This window comes from Mytilus californianus, unplaced genomic scaffold, assembly GCF_021869535.1.
Source record: "Mytilus californianus isolate M0D057914Y unplaced genomic scaffold, xbMytCali1.0.p SCAF_6, whole genome shotgun sequence".
Taxonomy (NCBI): domain Eukaryota; kingdom Metazoa; phylum Mollusca; class Bivalvia; order Mytilida; family Mytilidae; genus Mytilus; species Mytilus californianus.
In genome coordinates this window covers 70,237,088-70,259,180 of record NW_026262712.1, presented here as the reverse complement: position 1 = coordinate 70,259,180, position 22,093 = coordinate 70,237,088, and the positions used below count along the sequence as shown (strand labels likewise).

General features: G+C 33.9%; 2 protein-coding genes and 1 long non-coding RNA gene across 6 annotated transcripts in view; 2 read left to right on the top strand and 1 right to left on the bottom strand.

Moving 5' to 3' along the window:
- The window catches only part of LOC127704975 (protein lin-9 homolog), a 35,598-nt gene extending 32,747 nt beyond the window's left edge, over positions 1–2,851 (top strand). For all 3 annotated transcript variants that reach the window (XM_052209220.1, XM_052209219.1, XM_052209218.1), the window contains exon 15: positions 203–2,851. In XM_052209220.1, the coding sequence (XP_052065180.1) occupies positions 203–308 (106 nt within the window). In that variant the 3' untranslated portion in view covers positions 309–2,851. The remainder of the gene's footprint in view (positions 1–202) is intronic.
- A 1,399-nt stretch (positions 2,852–4,250) lies between these two features.
- Positions 4,251–7,083, top strand: LOC127704987 (uncharacterized). 2 transcript variants are annotated; one of them, XR_007983597.1, is made up of 3 exons: positions 4,251–4,546; positions 4,713–5,044; positions 5,211–7,083. It is a non-coding gene; the product is annotated as an uncharacterized LOC127704987 (long non-coding RNA). The 2 variants fall into 2 exon arrangements; XR_007983598.1 differs by lacking the exon at positions 4,251–4,546 and having other exon boundaries at positions 4,605–5,044; positions 5,211–6,206; positions 6,539–7,083.
- Positions 7,084–9,713: 2,630 nt separating this feature from the next.
- Positions 9,714–22,093, bottom strand: part of LOC127704969 (RNA polymerase-associated protein CTR9 homolog) — a 56,956-nt gene continuing 44,576 nt past the window's right edge. The window contains exons 20-24 of the mRNA XM_052209209.1: positions 18,833–18,968; positions 17,243–17,377; positions 15,397–15,518; positions 13,484–13,693; positions 9,714–11,531 (exon numbers count right to left, since the gene is read on the bottom strand). Of these exons, the coding sequence (XP_052065169.1) occupies positions 10,997–11,531; positions 13,484–13,693; positions 15,397–15,518; positions 17,243–17,377; positions 18,833–18,968 (1,138 nt within the window). The 3' untranslated portion in view covers positions 9,714–10,996. The remainder of the gene's footprint in view (positions 11,532–13,483; positions 13,694–15,396; positions 15,519–17,242; positions 17,378–18,832; positions 18,969–22,093) is intronic.

Genomic DNA, 22,093 nt, shown 5'->3' with positions numbered 1-22,093 from the left:
TCATGAATGCAATACTTTATGTTTCAATTATTTTATTGCACAGATCATTCATGTTTTATGGTATTAATTAAACCTCAGATGTTGATTCAAGAGAATGAAGAAAAACAAAGTTTTATCAGATTGAACAAAAATTTCGCAAAGTATGTCTGACTCACATATGATTTAACTTTTCAAAAAATAATGTATATTTTTTCTATTGCAGTGCCTTTAAGAACAATGTAGAGATACATATCAATCATATACAGAGTGGACTTAGTCAGATGGGAAATCTTCATGCCTTTGCTGCTACAAGTAAACTCAACCTTTGAACTTCTCTCATCTTAACAGTAAAGCTGTCATCTTGTTGTAAATTGGATTGGAATCAGAGATCTCCAACATGAAATACAGTTTGGATTACATTACATTCTTCAACTTGAACCTTAGATGGATATGACTGCCAATTTATTTTTCAGCCATTCAATACACATATACATGACAGTTGTGATTACTTACAGGAATTTTTATAATATTGTTAGAAATGACTGCTTTACATCAAAAAGCTATAAATCATTGTTGATAAGCCTCATAAGGACAAATGATTTTTCTTGATTTCTCTAGGACTTTAATACCAACATACTAAGAATTGTTATTAAGTCCATTAGTTAGAATTAGTTCAAGATAAACACATGCACATTTGAATTGTTAATTATGAAATTATAGAAAACAATTAATCATGATATTTCCATCTCACAGTTATCATTTACATATAGACATAATGTTGTGACTTGTCAAATTATTTTTTTTTGGAAAATAGATCTCTAGTTGAAAAAATTGTGTGTTATAGCCAACTTTGATGCATGTCTCAAAATCAGACAAAGAAAGGAATTAAGGGCATTTACATTGACTTATTGTGAAACATTTGAGAGTAGAATTGTGTAAAATTATTATGCATTTTTTGACAAAACATCATATTTTTATACTATCTAACATTGCTGCCATGTTGAAACAGAGCAAGTTATTAGATTCAAGATTCAAATGCTTTTTTAACCTCTGACACATATGTGTACAAGATGTAACAATTTGCAAAATCATGATATACATGTACTTGAAAAAATGAGAAATCTTACTATTTTAAATATTGAATAAATTAAAAAATAGATTTAAACAATTGATAATATGGTAATTTATTTCATAAAAAAAATCTTAATGTGCCAAAGAATTTATCTGTTTCTTCTTTAAATTTGTTTTTGTAACTACTTATTGTGAAAGAAATAAACCTTTCCACAGAATCATTTGCAGTTTACCTCTCGATTTAAATTTTATAAGTTCACTTGTCTCATTGATTAAATACAATAGCTGTTGTTCTCTGAGGAACCTTTGAATTTCTTCTAAGAGAAAATCCATCACTCATTGATAATTTACCTGAAGAAAAAGATTATCTTCTAAGTAGATGCAAATTCATGAATCAACTCACAAAACTGCATATGATGTTGTCTTTATGTATTTTTTTTTTTTTTTTGTGTGTGTTCGAGAAATAAAAACTAGAAAATGATAATGATTAAATTAAGGCCTTCTTAAATTTATTCTACGAGTAAACAAACACAAAAAAAACTGCAAATTTCAATAGGAACACTGTTGAAAAATTTGTCAGAAATAAACTTTTTATGATTAAATCAGTGTTTATATTGAACAGATTAAAAATATGTTAGGAGAAATTTAAAGGGCCCATTGAATAAACTCCACTGAGAACAATACCTGTTGTATAATTCTTCATTGACCAAAAATTTATCGACACAGGTAAAGCTACTCAAACTGGGGAAATGTTTTATTTCCTTTGCAATAACAGACTTGCTTAAGTGGGATACTATTGCATTTATTGTAACGTAATTATTTTTTTGCCAGTTTTTTTTGTTTTTAGAACTTTAAATATTTAGTGCAGTTGAATCTGAAAATGTTGATAAAATTGTTCACAAAAACACTGTATCAACTACATAAACGTCTTTATCGCCAGTACTTTTATGCTCAACCAAAGTATTTAGAAATGTACATAATACAATATTGTACTTATAGTTAAGTTTTTTTTAGGGGTCTTGCCAATTTTTGGCATGGTAAACTAGGCAGACACTAGCCAGTAGACCTTATATTTTTGATTCCCGCCATGTAGGGTTTAACTATTTCATGAACTTTCTTAGTCATTAATTATCAGTGTTGGATTATGTGCCCCTGAAAGTATATAAAGCTTTACACTTATATGAATTATTAAAACCTGCAAGTACAATTGATCCCGGATCCTGCTTATTGTTTTGTAAGAATCCCGTATCCCGCTTATTGTTTTGTAAGAATCCTGTATCCTGCTTATCATTGTATGAATAGTGATTGAAATTTCACATGTCCTGCCCGTTTTCTTTTCTAGTTTTCACGCAAAATAATGTGACTTTCACGTGTCACGCTTACAAAAAATCAGCCAATCCCGCATCACACTTAGACCCCAATGAGACCCACTACCTTCTTTCCCCAATATTTGAAATTATTCATTGACAGCTATTTAACTAAAGGGAGGTATACCTGCTTCAATAACATGTACTACTATATCTTGTGGGGATTTATTAACTAAGTTTTTGGCAATACAAATGGTAGATCTCGTGTTGCAAGTCCACTCCTTACACTACTATACATTTTTTTATTCAAAGTATATCAGTTTGTGTATAGAACTACTACAATAAATATATGTTCATGTGTATAGAATCCAGTACTGTAAGTTAATGACCATTAAAACAGTTGTGTGTTTTATTTGTTCTATATTTTGTTAAGTTTGATGTATGTTTCGTTCATTATACATGCAATAAATGGTGAATAAAATAATAATCTCTGTTGTGTTCTGTCACTCAGTCTATCAGGTTGTTGATAAACAGGATTTCCAACTTCATTAAAACATTAGGACTCAATAAAAAGCTCTTTTTAGATTGAATCTGTGAAGAAAAATAGATGCCTTTATAAAGAATACCATTGTATAAGTGAGTATCACCTAACAGTTCCACATACCTAGAAGGGCTGTTTTATGATTGATTGATTGTGCTTAACACCACTGCCTACACTGCCCAAATCATAGCATGTAATTTTACCCATTTCCATCATTCTGTCATTTTGAAACATGTCGGTTGTTCCTACTATTTTTCTTAATCTTTCAGATAATGGCCCAGTTTTTGTTGTATTCGATTCGTTTGGGATGGAGTATGAATTTTGTTACAATTGTCTTTTGACAGAATTATGGCCCTTGGACTTGAATGCAATTTAAATTTTACTTGTTCAGACTTTTGTTTGCTGTGCTTCCATATGTTTAGCTGATTTCTGATGTTAATTTGTATATTCCAGTATAAATGCCCCTTGCAAGATATCAAGTTAATGTGTTTGAGTCTTATACCAAACTTACTTCTGCTCCCAATTTATAACACATCTATTTTCAGTCGAAATAGTGGGGCACCATTTTCTGTCTCTGAATTTTTTTTTTGTTTTGTGTTGGAAGTTTTGGTGTTTTTTAAACTTTATATTTATGGCAGTACCTTTGTCCATTTCTTTTATTTAGGTTGCAATACAGATAGCTATGGTTATGCATGGGCAGTCAAAGCTATCCAATTTATAACATCTATTTTCAGTCGAAATAGTGGGGCACCATTTTCTGTCTCTGAATTTTTATTTTGTTTTGTGTTGGAAGTTTTGGTGTTTTTTAAACTTTATATTTAAGGCAGTACCTTTGTCCATTTCTTTTATTTAGGTTGCAACACAGATAGCTATGGTTACACATGGGCAGTCAAAGTTGATCATTGTTCACCACAGAATTAGAGGATTATTGCACTTTATGTGAATAAATCTAGCAGGAGTGTTACTTGCAATGTTCTGAAAAAATTTTCAATGTCGAAAGGACAACCAATATAATTATATAACTACTGTGTATTTATAGAATAACTAATCGAAGAATTCAAATAGAGAAAAATATTCAACGAGTGACCGAACAACACATTAATTCAAAAATGCGTGTATCGCATGAGTTAATTATCAGTGTTGTTCGGTCACGAGTTGAATATTTTTCGATATTTGAATTCTTTGATTAGTTATTCTTTTTATTAGCTCACCTGGCCCGTCGTCCGTCGTCGGCGTTAACTTTTTACATTTTGAACTTCTTCTAGAGAACCACTGAATGGAATGAAACCAAACATGGCATGAATGTTCCTTATGAGGTGCTGACCAAGTGTTGTTACCTTGTAGCGGATCCATCATCCAAGATGGCCGCCAGCGGGGGACTTAGTTTAACATAGGACCCTATGGGAAATGCATACAAATGTCTTCTTTTAGAGAACCACTGAATGGAATGAAACCAAACATGGCATGAATGTTCCTTATGAGGTGCTGACCAAGTGTTGTTACTTTGTAGCTGATCCATCATCCAAGATGGCCGCCAGCGGGGGACTTAGTTTAACATAGGACCCTATGGGAAATGCATACAAATGTCTTCTTTTAGAGAACCACTGAATGGAATGAAACCAAACATGGCATGAATGTTTCTTATGAGGTGCTGACCAAGTGTTGTTACTTTGAAGCGGATCCATCATCCAAGAAGGCCGCCAGCAGGGGACTTAGTTTAACATAGGACTCTATGGGAAATGCATACAAATGTCTTTTTTTAGAGAACCACTGAATGGAATGAAACCAAACATGGCATGAATGTTCCTTATGAGGTGCTGACCAAGTGTTGTTACTTTGTAGCGGATCCATCATCCAAGATGTCCGCCAGCGGGGGACTTAGTTTAACATAGGACCCTATGGGAAATGCATACAAATGTCTTCTTTTAGAGAACCACTGAATGGAATGAAACCAAACATGGCATGAATGTTTCTTATGAGGTGCTGACCAAGTGTTGTTACTTTGTAGCGGATCCATCATCCAAGATGGCCGCCAGCGGGGGACTTAGTTTAACATAGGACCCTATGGGAAATGCATACAAATGTCTTCTTTTAGAGAACCACTGAATGGAATGAAACCAAACATGGCATGAATGTTTCTTATGAGGTGCTGACTGAGTGTTGTTACTTTGAAGCCGATCCATAATCCAAGATGGCCGCCAGCGGGGGACTTAGTTTAACATAGGACCCTATGGGAAATACGTACAAATGTCTTCTTTTAGAGAACCACTGAATGGAATGAAACCAAACATGGTATGAATGTTCCTTATGAGGTGCTGACCGAGTGTTGTTACATTGAAGTCGATCCATAACTCAAGATTGCCGCCAGCGGGGGACTTAGTTTAACATGGGACCCTATGGGAAATACATACAAATGTCTTCTTTTAGAGAACCACTGAATGGAATGAAACCAAACATGGCATGAATGTTTCTTATGAGGTGCTGACCGAGTGTTGTTACTTTAAAGCCGATCCATAATCCAAGATGGCCGCCTGCAGGGGACTTAGTTTAACATGGGACCCTATGAGAAATACATACAAATGTCTTCTTTTAGAGAACCACTGAATGGAATGAAACCAAACATGGCATGAATGTTCCTTATGAGGTGCTGACCGAGTGTTGTTACTTTGAAGCCGATCCATAATCCAAGATGGCTGCCATCGGGGGACTTAGTTTAACATGGGACCCTATGGGAAATACATACAACTGTCTTCTTTTAGAGAACCACTGAATGGAATAAAACCAAACATGGCATGAATGTTTCTTATGAGGTGCTGACCGAGTGTTGTTACTTTGTAGCGGATCCATCATCCAAGATGGCCGCCAGCGGGGGACTTAGTTTAACATAGGACCCTATGGGAAATGCATACAAATGTCTTCTTTTAGAGAACCACTGAAAGGAATGAAACCAAACATGGCATGAATGTTTCTTATGAGGTGCTGACCGAGTGTTGTTACTTTGAAGCCGATCCATAATCCAAGATGGCTGCCAGCGGGGGACTTAGTTTAACATAGGACCCTATGGGAAATACATACAAATATCTTCTTTTAGAGAACCACTGAATGGAATAAAAGCAAACATGGCATGAATGTTCCTTATGAGGTGCTGACCAAGTGTTGTTACTATGAAGCTGATCCATAATCCAAGATGGCTGCCAGCAGGGGACTTAGTTTAACATAGGACCCTATGGGAAATACATACAAATATCTTCTTTTAGAGAACCACTGAATGGAATGAAACCAAACATGGCAAGAATGTTCCTTATGAGGTGCTGACCAAGTGTTGTTACTTTGAAGCTGATCCATCATCCAAGATGGCAGCCAGCGGGGGACTTAGTTTAACATAGGACCCTATGGGAAATACATACAAATGTCTTCTTTTAGAGAACCACTGAATGGAATGAAACCAAACATGGCATGAATGTTTCTTATGAGGTGCTCACCAAGTGTTGTTACTATGAAGCTGATCCATAATCTAAGATGGCCGCCAGCGGAGGACTTAGTTTTACATATGACCCTATGAGAAATACGTACAAATGTTTTCTTTTAGAGAACCATTGAATGGAATGAAACCAAACATGGCATGCATGTTCCTTTTGAGGTGCTGACCAAGTGTTGTTACTTTGAAGCTGATCCTTCGTCCATGATGGCTGCCAGATGGGGACAATGTTTAACAAAGGATCCTATGGACAATACATACAAATGTCTTCTTTTAGAGAACCACATACTGAATGGATTGAAACCAAACATGGCATGAATGTTCCTTATGAGGTGCTGATTAAGTTTTGTTACTTTGAAGCTGATCCTTCATTCATGATGGCCGCCAATGGGGGGGACTTCCTTTAACATAAGAACCTATGGGAAATACATACAAATGCTTCTTCTAGAGGTGCACTGAATGGAATGAAACCAAAACATGGCATAAATGTTTCTTATGAGGTGCTGATTAAGTGTTGCTACTTTGTTGCCGATTTACTGTTCAAGATGGCCACCAGGATTTTTTATTAAATTACAGGACCAATATTAAACCAAATTTGGCCTCACTCATTATTAGGGTATCTGTTATGATTTTAATCTATTTTTACATGATTTCCAAAACCAAAGTAGAATCAGGTGAGCGACACAGGCTCTTGAGAGCCTCTAGTTACATTGGCAAATGGCTTTTTTTAATGAAATTAATGTAGAAAATGTAAGGAACTTTATCTTTTTTCTACGCATTCACAATTTGTTTTGATCTGACGTTATCAACGTCTTGACAACGCCTATTGTTGTATGACGTCAGAGAGTGAAATAACCACGTTTATTTCACATGTGAAATTATCGGTTTTTATTTGACTGGGAAATCAATGTAATTCATTGCTACCAATGTAATAATCATTAATATTTGTGGGATACCAATTTTTATGGATTTTGTGGGTAAAGGTGAACTACTAATTTAAATGTTCAATAACATACACATTTTCTATAGGAGTGTATGCAGACTTGGGCAAAACCATGAAATCAAATATCCAAGAAAATACAATTGTTCATCAATCCGCGAAAATAAATGAATCCACAGTATTTGAATAATTTTCCTCAGAATTGCTGATTTGTGATACAAAATTGACTTATTCTAAAGTTTCAGGTTTTTACCTTTAGTCAAATATAGGCAACAAAGCAATGAAGCAAAATAATGAAAATTCAGAAATGAATGCAATGTTTTAGTTGATGTGAAAAATGAGTGCATAGACATCACAACTACAATCCTTCATTCCCTGCAAGCTTGCTTATTGTAAACCAGCTCAGTGTGTCAGCCTTGAATAGAGGGGGTACCCTTCTCCCACCTCCTGCCCCCCTTCTCCCACATCCCGCCCCCTATCTCCCACCTCCCACTTTTAGAATCTTTTTTTGTCTCCCACCTCCCGCCCCCCTTTCTCCCACCTCCCACCCCCTCTGAATAAAGCAGGACTCATATTCTAATCACATTAGCACATTTTTGAAATATGGTTGAAAATTACTCGCAGGACATTAAACATTTATCCATAAAAAGTACAACCCTTAACTAGAATTCATTCTGGTTTGACCAAAATTATAATGATTTTTCAGAGGTAAACAATTTTGAAGTACAATTGGCCACAAGGTCACATAAATTTTAAGTCTCACTACAACGATAGTCACGGAAATGAGACTTGCGGGTGCTTTCGCCCCAGTGCAGGGTGTCAACAATTGTTAAAGTTTGCAATTAGTCACAGACAAGACATACTCTGAATCTATGTTACTAATTTATAACATCAATTTTATGTCTAAATAGTGGTGGACCATTTTGGGGGGTGTTTTTTCAAACTTTATATTTACCTTTGTTGTACCTTTGTCTATTTCTTTTATTTATGTTGTAACACAGATAGCTTATCTTGATTGAATGAATAACTAATGCTTTACTGATCATGATTGAATTGATGTAGATTCTTTTTATAATAAAAGATAAAAGTTTTACTGCAAGTATCACATCAACTTAACATTATCAATGACCCTTGTAAATTCATTGTATATGTCAAGGTCAGATGAAGCCTGCCAGACACACATTCACACCTTACAATCAATCCAAACACCAAATATAGCTATTGCTACCCACAAAAACTAAATGTTGACCAAAGGACCATTAAAATGGAGTTCGAGGTCAGATGGACATATACATCTTACAATTATTCCGTACACCAAATAAGTTGACCTATTATCTAAGAAACAAACCAAACCACACTGAACATTGACCAATGAACAACGAAAATAAAACTATATAAATATTACTGTTATACACATATGCACATTCAGGTACTACAATCTGTAGATACCTGTATCTTGGCATTGCACAAGGTCATGTTTTTCTCTGACTGTTAAGGAGTTTTTTATTGTTTGTTATTTGCTTTGGACAAGCTGTCAGTAAATGTGAGTACTCTCAGATCTGTACTTTGTGTCTTTTTTGTTGTGGGAATGTATAAATACCCTGCCATGTTCAGTTTGTGTTTTTGTTACTTGTCTTTCTGCTTTGTATCTATCTAATGAGCTAAGCCCTTTTCAACTGATTTTAATAGTTTGTTCAAATGTTGTGCTGATACATCAGTGTCCCTGGTTTGGGAGACAGTTGGGCGCCTGCAAACTTGTTTAACCCCACAACATTCTATTTGTGTCTGTCCCAAGTCAGGAGCCTGTAGTTCAGTGGTTGTTGTTGGTTCATGTGTCATATTTGCTTTTCATAAATAGTTTTGTTATAAATTAGGCTGTTAGTTTTCTCAATTGAATTGTTTCATATTTTTCATGTCATAGCCGACTATACGGTATGGGCTTTTCACATTGTTGAAGGCTGTATAGTTGCATATAATTGCTTACATCCACTTCATTTGAAATTTGATGGAAAGTTGTCTCATAGGCAATCATACCACATCTTATTTTTATAAGATCAAATGAACCTGCAACACAGACATGTACATCTTACAATCATTCCACACACCAAATATAGTTGACCCATTGCTTATATTATCTGAAAAAAGGACAGAACTAGGAATACAAAACGTTAACCAAGGAACCATGAAAAAAATGCTGCCACTTGAAAAGCAAATTTCATTGCAGGCAAAACAAAATAGACCACCATTACTTATCATCTATGAAATTTCATAGGGATTACCCCATAAGCATCTGTCTGTTTATGCCTGAAATTTTTGCATAAACAGACAGCTGAAAATACAGATTTAAGAAAACCATGATAATTCTAGTTGATTGGCATGTAAACAATGAACTAAGTATCTGAATAAGATGGTTTTATTTGTTATGATGTAATGATTCTATGTAATGATATATGTACAATCTATTACTTTTGGACAATGTCAAGCAAACTACAGTGAAAGCTCCATAACCAGAAGATCTTAGAAAGGAAGTTATTTCATCTTGCACTGAACAATCTTACATTTAACATCAATATCATAAAGAAGTTATTCACATGTCAGATTCAACTACATTATTGTAAGGAATATAATTGGACAGTCTCCAAAATAGTATTGAGACTTAAGTATAACTTCAATGCATATCATCATGTACACAATTGCCGGAAATACTACATCTTAACTATCGGGACATTTTTGTGGGAAAACCTCTAGTTAAACCAAATTTATTACTCAAAATAATTTAAATTATTAACATCAGCTTTTATAATTAAATGATTGACCAGATGAAAATAAAAATTCATAAAAATTTCAATGAAGCGTCTTATCTAGCTAGCTGCCTAAACCCTTAAGAAAAAAAGACTTCATGGCAAAATCTATTTATCATTAAAATACACAAAAAATGATAGTCATTCTTAAACAGAAATAGAATGGAAATGTCATTAATTCAGATCCATTCAATTGTTGGAGAGGAGTTGAGAATTGTATTTAAGTGAATGGACTGCCAATTCTAACACTGATACCCTCTTTTCTCCAGGCATGGGGATTTAATAGTACCCTCTTTTCTCCAGACATGTGGATTTAATCAAATCAACCTATGTTGGGAATGTTCAATAAATTTGTATAAAATGGTTTGTTTTAGGTTTCCTTCAAATCTATTGGTAATTGACATGTACATTCAATCAACATAACAAATCAAATACGTAATTTACAAATCAATTTAAATATATGGTTTTGTATCAGCTATTGTTAATTGATCTTTTCTTATAATTCCATTTTGTTGTCAACTCAATATATCTCTACACGATTCTGTCAACTTTATTATAAACAATTCTGTTGGTAAATAAACTTTGTAGAAAAGTATTATACAAAGTATTCATTATGTTGTACACCTTGTTACATGTATTTACATATCATTGCAATAAAAACAATTCAATTTAACATTTTACATATGTCTTCCAACTTCAGTATCTGATATTAAAAGGACTGTGACATTCTACCTAGCATGTTACTCAATTGATTCTCCTTTTTAAAACAGATTAAACTTGAAAAAATAACACACTACACAACATATATAAATGTAATGAATTTATATAACAATGTACATGAACACACTTTTATTTATAATTTTGTCCATTGAGACTTTTTTAGTCACTATCCTCCCCTGGGGAATGTCCAGGACTGCGCACACCACCACTCCTTGCTGGTGATCCACTTCCTGATCGAGCTGGTGACACACTTCTTGACCTTGGTGAACCACTCCCTGAACGAGCTGGAGATCCACTACCTGAACGACGAGCAGGTGATCCACTTCCTGAACGTGCAGGTGAGATACTCTTTGACCTTGACCTAGATCTTGATCGACTTCCAGATCTAGACCTTGATCTGCTTCCAGATTTTGACCTCGATCTACTTCTTGACTTTGACCTTGACCTCGATCTACTCCTAGAACCTGATTTTCGACTTCCAGATCTGGATCTAGATCTACTCCCTGATCTTGATCTACTTCCAGACTTTGAACGTGATCTGCTTCTGGATCTTGACCTTGACCTACTACCAGATCTAGATCGACTACGTGACTTTGACCTATCTGATCCAGATTTTCTACCCCCACCATCACTAGAACTTACTGACAGTATTCTTCTTCTTTTACCAACATGTCCTTCATCACTACCACTTTCCCTGAAATAATTACATCCAATCATTATAGAAGCTTAAAAAAATATACATATCTGATCAAATAAAATTGAAGGACTGAAGGACATTGATTTATTAACATATTATTCAAATTATATTTAAGTATATAGTGTATAAAAAGCAGTAAATCATTTTAGTTCACCATGGGTTTTGCAAACCCTGCAAAAATCATGGTGAACTCAGATGATCTAGCAGAGTAAGTTGTTGCTCCACAGGTGATAAGTTGTAATATGTGCTGTCACAATTGTAGAAAAGGAAAAAGGATTATGGCAACTACCAGTGGAACATATTCATGGTCATCTGTGATATAGATCTTCCAAAATAATCAATCAAATCATCATTGCTTCCACAAAACTCCAACTTTACTATTAAGAATGCTTGACACCTTAGCTTCTTTGTAAGCAGCAACCCTCTATCAAATAAACTGTTAACACAGAGATATGTCTCGCCTATTTGTTATTTTGATAATGCAAATGTTGAAATTAAAATAGCAATACTTTAACATGTAAGTTATGCAAATATTCAAAGTCAATGAACCATGACTGACGGTACAGGGCTAAACAATCTCCATGGAAATGAGATGTGCCAATGCTAATACAACTGCAAACCAAATACCATTGACTTTTCATAAGTCTTTCCCTTAGCTTTAAACAAACCTAAACACAAACATAAACTTGTTAACTATGTAAAAGTTTCAAAGTCAATGAACCATAATAAGGGGGTGGGATTATATAATCTCCATGGAAATGAAACTTGCAAATGCCAATACATTTGCATACCGAATATCATTGACTTAACATTAGTGGTTCATCTTAAACTGACCTAATCACAAACTTATACATGTAAACTAAGCAAAAGTTTCAAAGTCAATACACCATGACTGAGGGGTAAGGACCAAATATTCTCCATGGAAATGAGATGTGCTAATGCTTATACAACTGCATACCAATTATCATTGACCTACCACTAACGGTTCCCCTTAAACTGACCTAATCACAAACTAATACATGAAAACTAAGCAAAAGTTTCAAAGTCAATAGACCTTGACTGAGGGGGCGGGGCCAAATAATTTCCATGGTTATGAGATGTGCCAATGCTAATACAACTGCATACCAAATATCATTGACCTACCACTAGTGGTTCACCATGAACTAGACCTAATCACAAACTAATACATTGTTGACGCCGCCGCCACTGCCACCGTCATCGTCGTCTTCGCGGGAAACAGCATACCTATGTCTCACTTTTTGACTCCGTCAAGGCGAGACAAAGAAACGCAAGCCCTGAAATATCATTTCGATTAGGAGACACAAACACTATATGCAAGTCTTGCTAGAAAGTTGCTACATAGAAATTGGAAGTTCACAATGGGAAAATTGATATCATCTCCTCCATTGTAAAGGTTAGTTCTCAACTAATCCTCAGTGTCAATTTCTAGATGTGATTTAAGATATGAAGCAGATTTAACTGTAACTTTGGTATCTTTATTTCAAGTTCAATGGGATAGATGCAACCATCAAAGTCACAAAAGTTGGAATTATTCAGTGCAGTGAGAGGAGATTAGCTTTATAGGAGAATGTGAAGTTAAAGGATAATGCTAGCTTTTTTTCATTCTTCTTGAGAAGTTCCTAAATAAAGTCTGTGTCATACAGAAAAAAAGGAGCAAGTAGGCAGAAAGAGGAACACTGTTGGTTGCGGACTGTCTGTTGAAAAACAAGTCCACCAAACATAACAAATATGTTGTCAATAAAAAAATCAAGCATATTGATGATTTCAGTCTCAGAGGATTTTTTGTCTTAAACAGAGAGTACTAAAATCCAATGAATAATTTTGTTAACTTCTACAAAATATACTCAGATCAATGTAAAGAAAATTTAACCATATTCTAGGTAATTGAAATTGTTTTTTATTTTATAGAAATATAAATAATAACTTACTCATCAATTCTAAGTTTCTTGGCTCCTTCTGAATCTGATCCTTCACTGGAAGAAATCATCGCCTTGGATACAACCTTTCTACGTTGTTTAGCAGACAATCCATCATCAGAGTCTGGGTTCCTATTCTTCCCATCCTTCCTCTTTCTTCCTTTACGTTCCTTCCTGCCTCGTCCAGTATCCTCATCACTGTCACCATCATCCCTCTTCCCTCTAAAAATAGAAATAATCCTTTGTTTGGGTATATATTTAATATGACTTCATTTATTTTCACAGTACCAATTTTTGTGGGTTGATGAAAACTTTTTTTTTATGAATATTTGATTTTATGGTTTTGCTAAATCCTGTGTACAAACTTATAGCAAGGAGTAGGTTCGATAAGGCCCATAATATGGCCTTTATATCTAGCTACAATTTCAAATTAGGATTTATTGACTAATATCACTATGAATCGTAGCTAAAACAATGACTAGATAGAAAATTTTTTGATGTTGAAAATTAATGTTCTATATGACGTCACAAATAGCACTTATTTTAATTTCTGCTAAAAATTCAATGAAAAGTGTAAATTTCCATTGATTTTTTGGACAGAAAACATAGGGCCCATGCTTCAACAAAAATGATAACAAACATTATCTTAAAAGATCATTTTTATCAACACATGCATCTATGTTTTCTGTCCAAAAAATCATGCTTTAATACATGTATAATGTTTGTTATAACATTTTACATATCTGACTTCAACATTTAGTTTGTCCACGACTGTGCTCTATGTTTCTTAGGCCTTTGATTGGTTGAAATCCAGATGATTTTGTCAAATTTCACAAAAATCTCTTTTTTCAGCCTATATTGGATGTAAAACTCAACGCTTCAAAATAAAACTTTGACAAAAATAGTTCTATCTAATTTTCTTACATGTCATTTCATCAACCTAAATCATTTTTTAACTTCAAACATTGAACTTAATAATTGGGGCCGAATATGGTCCGTACTGAAATTACTCCTTTGAAATCCTTAAACATTTAGTTTTATAGTCTACCATGACAATTTGTATCCCTCGAATAATAATGAATCATCAGTACTTATTTTTGTTGTGCAGAATAGATGGCAGTTTGATTAATACTTTTTGAGATGACATGATGTATTGACAAAGTACTTGTTTTTTTTCTGTTTTATTTGTTTGTAAGATCATCCCCATAACGGAAAATAAACTGATGACACAAAAAAATGCCTTGCCTGATGTAATTTTGATCATATAATTCAGATGTTCAAGTTAAAATGGCAATACTTTTAACCTTTAAACTATGCAAAATATTTAAAATCAATGAAATATGACCGAAGGTGCAGGACAAAATGACCCAAATCTCCATGGAAAAGAGACATGCAAATGCAACTGCATACCAAATATCATTGACCTACCACTAGTGGTTCTCCTTAAAATGACCTACTCACAAACTAATACATTGTTGACACTGTAGCACTACTGCCACCACCATAAAAAATCAATCGCAGTAACTGAAGGAATATTTCTTAAATAAGTTGTTGGCAACAGCATCCTTCATTAGTCATCAAATTTCATTGATGTGTCTATTAATAAAATTTAGCTATGAACTTTTTTAAAAAGTTATAAATAAGATGTGGATTCAAAATTTTAAGATTGACATCTTACACAATACTATATACTACCGTCCATTGCTAGCGGGGGTATGGTTATCTTCTTTCAATTATTGTTTACATTCATATCCCTCACCCCTGTCTGATAGCACAACTATGTAGTAAGTCATATTTTTCAAAATAAAAAAAACCTCTTCTCTTTGAAAAATCATTGTAGATACACAACTAATATATGACATCCGTCACTAATATCAAAAGTAATACTTATGGCTATTTAAAAAGTACAGATAATCTATATATACCTTCTCTTCTTGCGTTTCTTTGATCTTTCATCATCTGAGCCATGACGTTTCTTCTTTCTCCGTGGAGCATCATCTCCACTTCCATCAGAAACAAAGTCATCATCATCTGCCTTCTTTGACCTCTAAAATGACATTGAAACAAATTGATCATTCTCTTTGACCTATTCGGTTTAAAGTGTTTTGTTACTTAAAACAAAGTTATTATTTACCTCTACAGTTCAAAACATTTTGTTACATAAAAACAAACTTATCATTGACCTCTAGAGTTCAAAATGTTTTTTTAAAATAATGCAATTTTAGAAATGACCTTAACAAAACATTTTGAACTGTAGAGGTCAATGATTACTTTGTTTTACATCCATTCCCTTCCTTTCTTTTTCTTACTAATAAATTGTATGATTGTAACGAAAATAAGATTAAATTATGATTACTTTGTTTTACATCCACTCCCTTCCTTTCTTTTTCTTACTAATAAAATTGTATGATTATATAGAAAATAAATGTGGATAGTGTCCACATGTGGACACAGATGATGCCCCCGCTTGCATATCATATAGTTATAAAGGGACATAACTGAAGAACGGTAAAAGTGACGCTACCCAAATTTGAACTTAATCTGAGTTTTGTGGTAATAAGCATTGTGTGTAAGTCTCATAACATTTGGTTGAGGCTAACTTAAGAAGAGAACAGAAACTAAAAATTTAGCAATTTTTCTATTTGTAAACACGCATAACTCTAGAACGGTTGTGTATAAGTTTTATAACATTTGGTTGAGACAAACTAAAAAATTCAGCAATTTTTATGTTTATAAAGGGACATAAGTCAAGAATGGTAAAAGTGTTGCCACCAAATTTCGTACTTAATCTGTATTATGTAGTAATAAGCATTGTGTATAAGTTTCATAACATTTGGTTGAGGCAAACTAAAGTTAGAAAACGGAAACTAAAAATTTGTACTTGATCATTGTTTTGTGGTAATGAATATTGTGTATAGGTTTCATAATGTTTGGTTGGGGCAAACTTAAGTTACAGAATGGAAACTAAAAATTTTGCAATCTTTCGATTTATAAAGGGGCATAACTCAATAATGGTTAAAGTGACACTACCCAAATTCAACTTGATCTGTGTTTTATCAGTGGAAGTCAAAATTAAACATTGCTTTGTATAAAGCATTGATTGTAGTTGATTCAACTATAATCATGGACAAAGGAAGATAACTCCAATTTTAAGAATTACTTGATATTTAGAAGAAAATAAAAAATTTGCAATTTTTCCATTTATAAAGAGGCATAACTCTAGAACAGTTAAAGTGACGCCACCAAAATTCAAACTTGCTCTGTGTCTTGTGGTAATAAGCATTGTTTATAAGTTTCATAACATTTGGTTGAGGTAAACTTAAGTTAGAGAACGGAAACTAAAAATTTTGCAATTTTTCCATTTATAAAGGGGCATTACTCTAGAACGGTTAAAGTGACGCCACCAAAATTCAAACTTGATCTGTGTTTTGTGGTAATAAGCATTGTGTATTAGTTTCATAACATTTGGTTGAGACAAACTCAAGTTATAGAACGGAAACTAAAAATTTTGCAATTTTTTCATTTATAAAGGGGCATAACTGTAGAACGGTTAAAGTGATGCCACCAAAATTCAAACTTGATCTATGTTTTGTGGTAATAAGCATTGTATATAAGTTTCATAACATTTGGTTGAGGCAAACTCAAGTTAGAGAACGGAAACCAATTTTGGGACGTACGGATGTAAGTACGTACAGACGGACAAGGGTAAAACTTAATGCCCCCTCCGCTACGGTGGGGGCATAATAAGATTAAACTAACGAAGAAACAAACCTTTCCACCTCCTGATTTACGTGGCTTATCTTCCATCTCTGGTTCTAATGCTATAGCCTTAGCTTTGGCCACATATTTTGCTCTCTGTTCCATCATCTTAGCTTCCATCTCAGATTTAATTCTCTGTTTTTCCATCTGAAATGTACAAGTTAATTATAGGGTCATTGCACTTATGGTATACTAGGTTTTTATTTCAGTTTTGTTTTTTCCTCATTAATTCTGGGAAAGGAATTGTATTATGCTTTTAGAAAACAATACTTGAAATAAGAAAAGAAGAACAAGAAGATTTTTATCTATATCAATTTTCTTTACATATTACAAAACTACAATGTGTTTTTTAAAACAATCTGAATGGATTTTTACAATTATCGTTCAACAGCAGGTGATATTCAAAATAATATATGGCAAAACAACACTGGTAACAATGTATAATCAAGTTCATAATATGCTATACAATTAGTACTGTATGTTAGCAGTGTATTATTTCAAGCTGCAAATTGCCAAAATCAAATTTCTGATACATGTTGAAAACAGGTCTTCCGAAAAGTATATGAGCAAGCCCGACATTTTTTGTCTTATCCCTTAAGACTTAGTAACAAAAGGCAATTATGGGAATCAATTGGGCTTCATATGAACAATTGATTGATATAAAAACAATATTAAATTTGACTTTTGATATAAATTCGATGTTCTGACGTAAATTGTTCAATTGACAATGAATCATTCAAAGTATGCAACATCAGCATACTTATATTGGCCTTAGACTTTTTATTTGTGCAAAATTACCCTGCCAAAAACTTTACTTTCGTTTTTAAACAGCACATTTGCCTAATACTGGATGTTGAATTGACAATGAAAAAATCACAGACCAGAGACAGCTACGTAAAATCTGTGTACGTTTACAAAGCACTATTGAGTTTAAGTAGCTTTTTCCACGTTATTTCTTGAAGAAAATACTTGAAATGAACGTTAGATAAAGGTATCAATTTTAATTTAAGCATTTTAGAAAAATTTGGATGCATAATTAAATATCACACCTGTGCACATGCGCATACATGTACTACTTCAAACAGCGTGGTTCTGATGATGTTTCACTTAAAACCTTTATTACTACCTTTCTGAAATTTTCATCAAATCATATTTATATACGTATTTCTGATAATATATGTCTTTTTGACTAATTTAATTAGATGCAAACCGATTAAATTTAAGAAAACAACTTTAAATATACCGATCAATGTCCAGTTCAAAATAGTTTACCTGTCGCCGGAACAGGTAAATTTAAGCTGTCAGACAACTAATTAACTTTGATTGTAGGTAGAGACTATTAAAGTAGGATTTGTTTTGATAGTAGTTATTCATCATGTCACTTTCATGACCGGAAATGTGTGGCTGTTTATGGCAAAAGGTCAGATAAAAAAAGATCGCATAAACTTTAATTTTTTTCTGAATGATGTTAAAACGGCAAACCCTCATTATATGTCCGGTTCGGCTCAGCACAACAAGTCAAAAATACAATTTATCTGTCAAGTTCGGACAATACAACCGGTTTGGAAGTCCTGGTTGAAAATATTAATTCTAATCATTAACCTGTTGTTCTTGGACTTTCTGTCTAATTGCCTCCCTATCTTCCTCTTGTTTCTGTCGTCTCTCTTGATCAGCTTCATCAATTTTACGGGCTCGTGCCACATGATACTGAGCCTGACTCAGCAAATCTGAACATTGCCTATAAACATAAAAAATTGATTATGTTTTGATTTAAGTCAAAAATTCAAATAGATGAGCATTGCCATTATCAAATCATTATTTTTTTATTAATAATACAGTTCTCAAAATCTATTTATCCCTGGTGGTCCTTGAAGAAAACCTGCTGGACCTCACTATTATTTCTATTGCAAAATACTAAAATTGTGTCTGTCCTTTGTGAAATTTTGGTGCTCATAACCTTTGGACCACCACTTTTCAAGGAACTCTGTAATAACATTCCATTGCTACATGTACAGGAATAACAAAATTTAATCTTGAGATATTGTTGATTATCAAAGATTTACAATAATAAGTGTACAATTTACGTTGTGAATTATAGTATTCAACAATCCACATATGAACTAGTTAGTAATGAAGGGTTCATCAAGTGGTCAATACAGTTGGTTGTAATTTTAAATACATGTAAATCAACTCAATGGTAAAATTCAATAAAATGCTTCGCTGGGCACAGCTTGATACGACCGCAGAGGTCGAACCCTGAACAGTTGGGGCAAGTATGGACACATCATTCAAGCTTGATACAGCTCTGAATTTGGATTGTGATTAAATATTTGACACAGCATAGGTTTCTGACACAGAAAGAATGTGGTCTAAGAACTTCAATTTTTTTAATTTACCTATTATGGTCCAATGTCCAAAATCAAAATACATGGTTAGATTCAGCATATCAAAGAACCCCATATATTCAATTTTTGTTGAAATCAAACAAAGTTTAATTTTGGACCCCAACTTGGACAAACTTGAAAACTGGTCCCATAATCAAAAATCTAAACACATGTTTAGATTCAGCATATCAAAGTACCCCAAGAATTCAATTTTTGTTAAAATCAAACTGTTTAATTTTGGACCCTTTGGACCTTAATGTAGACCAATTAAAAATAAAATGCTTCGCTGGGCGCAGCTTGATACGACCGCAGAGGTCGAACCCTGAACAGTTGGGGCAAGTATGGACACAACATTCAAGCTTGATACAGCTCTGAATTTGGATTGTGATTAAATATTTGACACAGCATAGGTTTCTGACACAGAAAGAATGTGGTCTAAGAACTTCAATTTTTTTAATTAACCTATTATGGTCCAATGTCCAAAATCAAAATACATGGTTAGATTCAGCATATCAAAGAACCCCATATATTCAATTTTTGTTGAAATCAAACAAAGTTTAATTTTGGACCCCAACTTGGACAAACTTGAAAACTGGTCCCATAATCAAAAATCTAAACACATGTTTAGATTCAGCATATCAAAGTACCCCAAGAATTCAATTTTTGTTAAAATCAAACTAAGTTTAATTTTGGACCCTTTGGACCTTAATGTAGACCAATTTAAAAAACGGGACCCAAAATTAAAAATCTAAAAACACGTTTAGATTTGGCATATCAAAGAACCCCAATAATTCAATTTTTGATGAAATCAAACAAAGTTTAATTTTGGACCCTTTTGACCACAATATGAACCAATTTGATAGCGGGCCTACAAAATAAAAAATCTAAATACATGGTAAGATTCAGCATATCAAAGAACCCCATATATTCAATTTTTGTTGAAATCAAACAAAGTTTAATTTTGGACCCCAATTTGGACCAACTTGAAAACTGGGCCAAAAATCAACAAGAGTGCACACGCTGAAATGTCTCGCCTTCTTTACTAATCATTGATATTATGTTGATAGTCCTAAATATAAAGCTTTATTACAACTGTCACATAAACTTAACATTAACCAAGTAAACTAAACATTGACCAATGAACCATGAAAATGAGGTCAAGGTCAGATGAACCATGCTAGGCAGGCATGTACAGCTAACAATTCTTTCATACAACAAATAGAGTTGACCTATTGCTTATAGTTTAAGAAAAACAGACCAAAACACAAAAACTTAACACTGAGCAATGAACCTTGAAAATGAGGTCAAGGTCAAATAAAACCTGCGTGACTGCCAAATAGATCATAAAATATTTCCATACACCAAATATAGTTGAACTATTGCATATAGTATAAGAAAAACAGACCAAAACACAAAAACTTAACTATAACCACTGAACCATGAAAATGAGGTCAAGGTCAGATGACACCTGCCAGTTGGACATGTTCACCTTACAGTCCTTCCATACACCGAATATACTAGACCTATTGCTTATAGTATCTGAGATATGGACTTGACCACCAAAACTTAACCTTGTTCATTGATCCATGAAATGAGGTCGAGGTCAAGTGAAAACTGTCTGATGGGCATGAGGACCTTGCAAGGTACGCACATACCAAATATGGTTGAACTATTGCACATAGTATTAGAAAAAAAGACCAAAACTCAAAAACTTAACTTTGACCACTGAACCATGAAAATGAGGTCAAGGTCAAATGACACCTGCCCGCTAGACATGTACACCATACAATCATTCCATACACCAAATATAGTAGACCTATGGCATACAGTATAAGAAAAACAGACCAAAACACAAAAACTTAACTATAACCACTGAACCATGAAAATGAGGTCAAGGTCAGATGACACCTGCCAGTTGGACATGTACACCTTACAGTCCTTCCATACACCGAATATACTAGACCTATTGCTTATAGTATCTGAGATATGGACTTGACCACCAAAACTTAACCTTGTTCACTGATCCATGAAATGAGGTCGAGGTCAAGTGAAAACTGTCTGATGGGCATGAGGACCTTGCAAGGTACGCACATACCAAATATAGTTATCCTATTACTTATAATAAGAGAGAATCTAACATTACAAAAAATCTGAACTTTTTTTTCAAGTAGTCACTGAACCATGAAAATGAGGTCAAGGACATTTGACATGTGACTGACGGAAACTTCGTAACATGAGGCATCCATATACAAAGTATGAAGCATCCAGACCTTCCACCTTCTAAAATATAAAGCTTTGAAGAAGTTAGCTAACGCCGCCGCCGCCGTAGCCGCCGCCGCCGCCGCCGCCGCCGCCGGATCACTATCCCTATGTCGAGCTTTCTGCGACAAAAGTCGCAGGCTCGACAAAAATCTAAATACATGTTTAGATTCAGCATATCAAAGAACCCCATATATTCAATTTTTGTTGAAATCAAACA